The sequence below is a fragment of the Onychomys torridus genome, chromosome 9, assembly GCF_903995425.1.
Source record: "Onychomys torridus chromosome 9, mOncTor1.1, whole genome shotgun sequence".
NCBI lineage: Eukaryota > Metazoa > Chordata > Mammalia > Rodentia > Cricetidae > Onychomys > Onychomys torridus.
This window is the reverse complement of record NC_050451.1, coordinates 40,209,400-40,219,569: the sequence shown is the minus strand read 5'-3', so window position 1 is coordinate 40,219,569 and position 10,170 is coordinate 40,209,400. Positions and strand designations below refer to the sequence as shown.

Below are 10,170 nucleotides of genomic sequence, written 5' to 3'. Positions count from 1 at the left end.
ACAGTAAGCCAGAATGAATAATTGCTGTGAAAATTGAAAGAAAATATGCTTTCAAGATTATAATGCAGAAAAAATTTGGCATTAGTTTGTCAGTGACTAATTATGGTGCATATAAGAAATATTATATGCTCATTCAATGAGATCATCCTACAATTTAAAATTACAGACAAGGGCTATTATTATTTTCAAGATTCAATTGGCTGACAGAGTATGTAAATATTTTTGCATATTCACCATTTGAGAAGGAAATAGAGGGTAAAAATTGTGTTCTAAATTAGATATTTAGAAAACCTCTGTAAAAATAATTCTTAGACCACAAATGCAAAATAAACAGTGACCATTGCATAATGGGAAGAGATATAAGATGTTTAATATTCAAATCAAAGAAGAAAATGTTAATAATTTAAGAATTTTAACATGAATATTCCCCATAGTAGGAAAAGCAGAATAGCTAGTTTCCAAATAAACAAGGCAGCCAAAATTATATATCCCAACAAAAGACTGCAATAAATGTAAAAATAAATTGGATTTGATCTACAACATGGTTTTGATTGTCTTGGAGTGAAGTGTATTTAAATTCACACAACTGGAAAATACTATAAAGATATACTTATCACATTTCATTTTATAAATCTTCACATATTATACATATCACATCCTTTTTGGTTTACTGATCATAATGTTTCAGTTTTGAAGGTGTCACAAGAAAATGATCTTGATTTTGTTTTGCCTAAGTCCTACACTAAGTTAAGGCTTTTATCACATAGCTTATTTTCTTTATAGTCATGTATTTCTAGAGTATAAGCTCTCTGCATAACAGATATTACTTATATAAGAAGAGTTGTGATTAATCACATTTTTGAGATATCCATTTTTTGTTGAATTGTATCTTGTAAGAAATTCACATGAAACATATGAGTTCAAAGAATGTTTATCAATTTGATAACATACTACATCCTTTCCATTTTGGAAGCATATGGCATGTTGATATAAACCCAGATTCTAGTGTCAGATTGACTAGTTTTAAGTATTAGTATTCATTCTTGTTAGCTATATAATTGTCAAAGTGTCAGTAAGTGGTATAACATAGCTTTCTTATATATACATGGCAACAATAATACTCTTGTATCATGTGTCTGCTATGAGCACTAAACACCTTTAACATCCATTAAATATGGAGTATGAAAACTAGCAGTTAGCAATCACTTTACTATAATTAATGATTTTATTACTCAAAAAATTATGAATGATGTCTGAAAAACCTAGTTAAGATAGTTTAGCATTAAATATTGTAACACAAGCAGAATCTAGACATGGAAACTGAGACACCTTGTAATTTGCTCCTACAGATGCAAACACATACATTTACCACAAGAGGCCTTCTTTGTCAACTGGCAATGAAGCATTTGAGAACATAAGCATAAAACCATCTAAGTTCAGAACTATGATTTTTGGTTTTTTTATACAATGTCAAAAATATTAAAGGAAAATTTATTTTTAATGAATTTGGAGATTGGTTTCCATGTACAAATTATTTTCTAACTTGTGTCTGTTTCTTTCAAAAACACTAGATAATCTTTGTTGATCTCTATAAACACAGGGTAAGGTATTTACTGTTATGAATCTACATTTCTTCTATATTTAAATAACTTAACTGTGAGGAATCCAATGAAATAGAAACCCTGATATATCAGAGACAAAATAAATAGTTATTACCATCTAAACCTTTAAAGGAATATAAAACATTTTTTTGACTACTGTTCACCATTATTTACAATAAAGTAAATATACAGTTGGATGACATTCTAATACTACAAATGAGCTCTTCTGGCTCATTGAACCTGACCCAAACAATGAAAATATTGATTCTACTAGTAAATAATGAGTCAAGGTAAAGTAACATCATGCAAGTCATTAATTTATATATTAATTTTTGTTTATTTATATCAGCTGGTCTGAAAATGTGAATATCATCTCTAACAATGATTCCACTTCCACAGCAAATAGATATTCCAGAAATCATAAACTTTTAGTAGATTTCAACTGTCTACAAAGGAGCAGTTCACTAGAGGAACTTTTACATGCCCATTTGACCCTTTTTGTTTGGTTTTTAGAGACAGGGATTCTCTGTATAGCCCTGGCTGACGTAGTTTAAATCAGGGATTTGTCTGCCTACAGAGTGCTGGGATTAAAGGCATGCACTACCGTACACACAGCTTAAGTCTTGTTATTAAATTGTATTACTATTTGATCTAATTCCATTTTCTGAAGGGGGAGTTTGTAAGGACAAAATTTTGTAAATAAACTACTGTGTTTATGTGATAATACATAAGATCTGATGTGGCTGCTTAAAACTATCCAATAAATTACAGAATCATCTACTTAATCTGAAAGGTTATGGTTTTAGGGAAATGTTCACAATGATTACCATCTAATCTTTATTTTTATTTCTATGTGAACAAATGAATGAAAAAATGAAGATTGACCAAAATATATCATTTGATAAGGTAAAATGATAGAACTTTCTCCTTTCAAATGCTTTCTATTTTGTACAAGAATATTCTTTTGAAGGGGTGTGATGCATAAAATAATTTCAAGTTATACTCTGATATCTTGATATGTCAAACATTTCATGTTTCCAAATCATCAGTTGATATTATCAACAAATAGTAAAAATGCAAACATACTGACAGTAACTGGCTTGCTTTTGTTTTTCATCTTGTATTTTAAGGACTTCCCAAAGCTTTCTGAATGGAATAAATGGATTATGAAAATGGATCATCTGTGACAGAATTTATTTTAGTGGGATTTTCTGGAGGCTGGCAACTTCAAACCGTCTTCTTTGTGACATTTTCTTTGATCTATTTTGCTACTGTGGTGGGCAACATTCTTATTATAGTCACAGTGACGGCTAATGCTACCCTTCATTCTCCCATGTACTTTCTTCTTGGAAATCTCTCCTTTCTGGACATGTGTCTTTCCACTGTCACAACACCCAAGATGATCAGAGACTTGCTTGCAGAACACAAGAGCATCTCTGTATGGGGCTGCATGGCTCAGATGTTCTTCATGCATTTGTTTGGGGGTGCTGAAATGACACTTTTGATATCCATGGCCTTTGATAGATATGTGGCCATATGCAAACCCTTGCACTACAGGATAATCATGAGCCACAGGTTGCTGAATACATTTATAATACTTTCCTGGACCATTGGTTTCATACACACCATGAGCCAGATGGTATTGACAGTGAATTTGCCTTTCTGTGGCCACAACATTGTAAATAACATATTTTGCGATCTCCCCCTGGTGATCAAGCTTGCTTGTATTGAAACAAACACTCTGGAGTTATTTGTCATTGCTGACAGTGGGCTGCTGTCTTTCATCTGTTTCATCCTCTTGCTTGTTTCTTACACTGTCATTCTGGTCACTGTAAGGCACAAATCACCTGGCAGGCTTTCCAAGGCTCTGTCCACATTGTCTGCCCATATAATTGTGGTCACTCTGTTCTTTGGACCCTGTATCTTCATCTATGCCTGGCCATTTGGCAGTTTTGCAAGCAATAAAGTGCTTGCTGTATTTTATACTGTTATCACCCCCTTACTAAATCCTCTTATTTACACACTGAGAAATCAGGAGATGAAAAAGGCCATGAGAAAATTATGGATCCAACAAGTTAGCTTCATGTCGAACTTATAAATTGATCTGTACATGATTACCATGGTTAGGTAAACTAATGACTCTGGATAATGTATTGTTCTACTTTTATATTTTAACCATACACCAATAAAAATAAATTGATAATCATGTATTATGTTTCATTTATAGTGATGGTTTAATGTAAATTTTCAGCATTTTTATTTTGAATATTTTTAAATAATGAACATTTCCCTTATTTGAGTAATCAAATCTAGTGAAATCTTTCATTAAATCAGAAAATGTAATATAAATTATGGTACCCTACATATTTATCCTGTGTGAAAGCCCACAAAACCTTACTAGTGAGATCTGAGCTTGCTTTGTACAGTGGGGCTGTATTAGAGGATGGCTTGACCATGTGCACCAAGTGTTTGTGATGGTCTGCATTTGACTGTGCTGGGGGAGGTTTTTTTGCTCCACCTCTTGGCTTTCCTTTAAAAGTCCTTTAGTAGAGACAGAGGGGCTAATGGGTTTTGTTTGACCCAGGCACTCCCTAGTCTGTCCTATGTTTCTCACTGTCTCTCTCCTCTATATTTCTGGGATAAAATTTGGGGGAAGGTCTCCTGTGGATGGCACCCAATCATGGAAGACGGACTTGGCAAAATCTTGGGGGAAAAGCCACATGAGAAGCAGTTGGACCGGTTCAGTTTTGTAGTGAAAGTGAAGGTGAGGGGTTTTATCCTCGGGAGTGATATTGAGGCAGTGAAATGCCAAAGTTGGAAAGTAAGGCTGCAGCATAAATATATCTATCAAGGTTTTTTCTCTCCCTATTATATTCTGTCTATAAAAATTAAAGAAAAATGTAAGATAATGTAGTAACAAAATGTAGAAGGTAGAATGTAAGAATATAGTATAACACAAAATTTAGAGAAAGGTAGATTAGGAATACTGGGTAAGAGAATAAGATAAGCAACAAGATGGAGGAACCATGTCCTTAATTTTCTAGCTATGGGGCTAGGAACACAAACTTGGGAAAGTCAGAGTGAAAAAATATGGAGAAAAAGATTCTTGTGGGAAGCTTTTGGTCACAAGCAGTGGTAGGGGAAAGAATTTTCGCTGAGGCAGATGCAATTGAAATAAAATTTTTCACTCTGCTGATGCTGCTACTGTATGGAAACACTGTACCAACAGAACTAGTTTACTCTTGGCCGTGAAGCCGAAGTTTAGTGAACGTAAGTCTTAGGAAAACGTGGTTGTCTTTTTCTCTCAAAAAATGAAAGCTTTCCTGGAAAAAACTTTATCTCTCTCTAAAAAACTAAAAAGCTTTTCAGACCTTTCTTTCTCAGATTCTCTTTCTGTAAGAGCAAAAAATTAACTCATTTAGAAACTCAAGACAGGGCAGATTCCTTCCTGAAGGCTGGAGGATCTTGGGAAAGCTGCTAGCACAAAAAAGCAAGGTCTAAGTTCCAAGCAGTAGCTGCAATGGCAGCACGAGAAAAGCTGAGGCAGAATCGGGAAGAGAGGCCCCTACCTCCAGAAGCAGTTATCAGAAGAACAGAACTGGCATCTGGGGCTCTGTATCTGGGGGGAAGGGAAATAAGTGGGGACAAGACAAAGATCTGTCCCAGGAAAAAAAGTCTCTCTGAAAGGGATGTGAAAAAGCTTTATCTTGTACTTTCATTTTCCCTCACTGACCAGGTAAGCCCTGAGGGGTTTTGCTTCTGGTATCAAAATACCTGTATAAAGTACACACAGACAGGCATTACTCACTTTGGGAACAGAGTCAAGGAAGAAGAATACCTGTCAATGCCAGCTCAGGGAGAACAGACATCTCCTGATTTCCTGTGGCAAAAGAGCAAAAAAGCTTGACTCAAGTCTCCCATTGAAAAAAGCAACAGTGTATAAACAAATCCTGTAAAGTGAAAAAGAGGTGTGGCAGACCTGAAAGACATCATGGGGAATGTAGCTCAAAAAGTCACTTCAGAAATGTAGTAATGGCATGACATGGCAGAGAAATGCAATATGGGAAATGTAGTTTTGAAGCTAAAAATAGTGGTTCTGCCCAGAAACTTCATTTTTTTTCAGCTCAGAATACATATTCTTTTCAAAGCAATGCTAGAAAGCTTAACCTTACCTCCTGAGAACTAAGAACAGGTGAACATCTTGCCCCCAGGAAATATTAAAGTGCTAGTACCATTTGTCAACAAGTCACTTTGAAAAATTTGAGAAACCAGGGAAAGTTGTCTGTACACTGGAAAATTGCTTTGTAGGTGGGGACCAAACTTCACAAGGTCTAGCTGTCTTACAAAATAGAGTCACTTCACTTGAAAGTTTTCTATAAGAAATCAATGATAAAATAGAATTCTTGCTTAGTGAATGCTCTGATGTTTTGAATACTAAAAGTAATAATAGTTGTGATATACTCTGACCATGAGTTATTTAGCTCAGCCTGTAGTTATAGCTTTTCAACATTTAGTACTTGTCTAAGACCTGAAACACAAGAACTGAATGGACTCTACCATATGTAGTGAAAAAAAATCACCTATTTCTGGGGCTCTTACATTTTATACTGATGCCAGTAAATTAGTAATGGCTGGTTATAAAGCAGGGAACATATGGAAAATAGTCCACAGTCCATATGCTTCAATGCAAAACTCAGAATTAGATGCCATTCTAATGGTTTTACTAGATTCTAATAAGTCTCTAATATAATTACTGATTCTCAATATGTAGAAGGTGTATTGTATATAGTTACTGCTGAACTTAATCCTTATAATTCAGAATTAACTTAATTATTAATTCAGCTTAAACAGGAATTGCCCAATTTATATTAGTCATACTCAGTCTCAATTGCTTGGGATACTGGTAAAAAGAAATGGGTAAATTAATTATTAATGGGAAATGTATTAGAAGTTACATATTTTCATAAAAATGATAATAATAAGGGCTTGAAGAAAAAATTCCATAACCTGGCAACAAGCTAAAGGAACTATTTTAAAGAATTGAATTGTCCTACTTGTTCTTTGCATAGTCGAGTTCCTTTACCTGAGGGAAGTAACAAAGAAATGAAATTTGGTAAATGAATGTATTTTATTTAGCAGAGTTTGGAAAATTAAAATATATTCATACTACCATTGATACATTCTCTGGATTTCAATGGGCATCTGTTTTAAGTTTTGAAAAAGCTGTTTCTAGTAAACTGCACACTTATTAGAGGCAATGGCTACAATGTGCATACTGATACAAATTAAAACTTATAATGTTCCTGCTTATGTTTTGAGTAAAAGGAAACAATGTTTTGTGCAATATAACATAAGACACATTACAGGGATACCATATAATCCTACAGGGCAAGCAAATGTTCAAAGATCTAACCACACTTTAAAAGAGATACTTATAAAACAGAAGGGAGATATGAAAACTCCCAGAGATAGATTACATAAGCCTTTACTAACTTTACATTTTTAAATGCTAATGAAGCTGGGACAATAGCTGCTGAAAGGCATTGGACTGTGGGAAAAACCCCGCTGAATTGAGTCATCCTGAACATTGCTAGGATGTTTTGACATCAGAATAGAAAACAGGGAAGGTGTTACAGTGGTGTCAAGGTTGTGCTTATGTTTCTGCAAGAGAAAAGAAGTTGTTGATAAAATCAAACTTAATAAAATTTCAACATGAAAAAGAGAGTTCTCTTGGGTTCCTTGGCTATTGACAAAGATAACACAACTCTGAAAAGAAAGAGATACAGAAAGCCTTTAAAGTAGATGGCTGATCCTCCTACCTGGGGACAGCTTAAGAAATTGTCTTGAAGATGGGAAATCAATAATTCACCTGGCTAGGGAACCTCTGAATGCTACGACTTTGTTCCTTGCTATGCTGTTGGTGATAGCTGTGTAGGTAACAGGGACCAATCATACTTACTGGGCTTATATTCCCAATCCTCTTATTAACAAATGGCTAACTTGGGAAGATACAGATATTCTTCTTGTAGTCAATGAATCCTCTTGGCTTCCCAGTTCTTATAATTACAGAAGACCTGCTAAATCTGAGGTGAAAGTTACACATTATAATCATGGAGTACAAGAAATTCCTGTTTGTATTGGTAATGGTACTGACTGTCTAAATATAACTTTTCAAATTTGGCTATCTTTAGTTATTCATAATACTACTCAATATTTTCATAGTAAATTTTATATGCTTCATGTGTCTGGTTTTAGAGGAGATTAATATTTCTAGTTCCATAAATCTGCCATTTTGTGGGTTACCAATGAGAAATCTGACTTAACACATTGGGAAAAATGTAAAAGTGAGAACTAGCAGGTGCTTGTTAATATCTCCCAAGGAGAAGTCATTGATTACAACCCTTATGGCTTCCCTTAAGGAAAATACTCTCACTCAGAAATGAGATAGCAATGGTATAGTTTGAGTGGAACTACAGAAATTAGTTCTATTGTTGATGAATTTATCCAATGCAATGGAGTTGGGATGTCAGCTCCAATGTTACAATTTGGCAATTCAATTAAGACTAATTTGTGGAAATAAGCAAGTGCCTTACATTGTCTTAATGCATGGAAAGGGGGATTAAACATTACTAAGGGTAAGCATATTTTGTCCTTTAGATTAAATCAAACTCATTGCCTTGTATCATGTTAACATTATCTTATTACCGAAAGGGACAATACAATTTCACCCTTGTAACTATTGTATTGATTGTGAACACTGTATTCTTCATACCCATATCAATGCTAGTATGTTATTGTATGCCACTTCTGAAAGTTTATATATTTATTCTTAGAGCATGGCCAGCAGCTTGGATGTTGGGACAGTTGTTAAGGCCACGTTAAGACTCACCTGTGATGATTCTGGTCCAGAAACTCAGTGAAACTTTATGAAGAAAAACTCGGAGAATGATTGGATTGATTATTGCTGTGGTTAAGGGAATTATTGCATTGACTGCTAGTGCTATGATGGCTGGACTGGCTCTTTATAAGGAAATTCAGATTGTTGAATTTATTAGAGACTGGTATAAACATTTTGCAGGACTTTGGCTCAGCAAAATGGAATACATAGTAAAGAAGTTAATGAAATAGCTGATTTGTGACAAGCTGTAATTCTAGTAGGGGATCAGTTAGACACATTGAGAGAACACATGAAATTGAAATGCGATTGGAATATTACATCTTATTGTATTACACATTTAAGATGTAATGAAAACAAGTATATTTGGGAAAGGGTTGAAATGTATTTGTTGGGTCACCTTACTCCTTCTCAAATGATTTATGATTTATACCAAGAAATCAAGGAAACTTTTGCTAGTAAGTTAACTGATGTATCTGGGATAGATGTTATAGAAAGAATTGCAGATACCTTAGCTTCATTTAGTCCTATGCATCATTTTAATAGGTTTCCTATTCTAATGATTACTATACCTATTTTTGCTGTAATAATTTTACTGACTTAAAATGTATTCTTATCTACATCAGACTATGAAAAATGGCACAATAAGAAATGGCAGTCTTCACTATATGGTTGCACAATCATCAACATAATCAAAATTGCTTAAACAAAAGGGGGAAATGTAGTGGAAATTTAGTAGATTCATTGTATCCAGGGTAAACATTAGAATGTAACTGTTGTTTCTCACTGTATCTAGGGTAACAGTTGAATGTAGTAGTGTTTGTTGAAGGTACCTAGACCTTGAAGAAATCATAGTAAGGAACAGTGATTGTTTTCTTTGATTTTTAGAGTTGTTTTTCTGAGGAGGTTACCCATTTGTTTCCTGACATTGGTCACAAGACTATCCAGGCACAGAATAATTGCATCCTGCAAACAGTACACAATAAAGACTAAAGGTTCTGGATATGTGATGCTATGACTTCTTTCATTGAACATGTAGAATACATCATATGGCTTTGGTATGAAGAACTTGTAACCCAAACACAACCTTTGTGTACAGCCAATAAATATGCTTCTGAACAAAGGCTTGAGGTTCAGTTCTCAGAAACTTTTCCTTTCTGTGGCAAGAGAGCCTAAGGTTACATTATGAGGTGATTCTCCTTTTTGAATGGCTCACGTAACACAGAATAGCTAACACTTATAAACTATAATTCTGAAATGACCACCAAAATATGTTTTGATTTGACAAGGAAGGATCTTAGCCATTCTGACAGATGTAAGTTGGAAGGAATCAAGTAGTTTAGAACTTGTGATTATTTGAATAGTAGGGCCCCAAATCTCATACAAGGTAGGGCTTTTGGGAAAAGTTATGAGGTGTGGTCTTGTTGGATATGTTGTGGCATGGAGTGGTATTGGAGTCTTCAAAATTTTCTTAGCACTACTGTGCTCCCTGATTCTAGCTTGTGGTTTGGTATGCGATTTCTCAGTTGTTCTTGCTGCCATACCTTCACTCCACTGTCATGGACCCTCAATGTTTAACACTGTGATCCCAATTAAATGCTCTTTAAAAAATAAGTTTCCTTGGTTTTTTGTTTGTTTATCTTTTTTAATCACAGCAGTAAAAGAGTCATACTG

General features: G+C 34.5%; 1 protein-coding gene across 1 annotated transcript; it reads left to right on the top strand.

Moving 5' to 3' along the window:
• Positions 1-2,740: 2,740 nt before the first annotated feature.
• Positions 2,741-3,715, top strand: LOC118591599 (olfactory receptor 4L1-like). Its single transcript, XM_036200051.1, has one exon. It carries the CDS (start codon positions 2,761-2,763, stop codon positions 3,697-3,699), a length of 939 nt encoding a protein of 312 aa, XP_036055944.1. The 5' UTR covers positions 2,741-2,760; the 3' UTR covers positions 3,700-3,715.
• Positions 3,716-10,170: the final 6,455 nt, after the last annotated feature.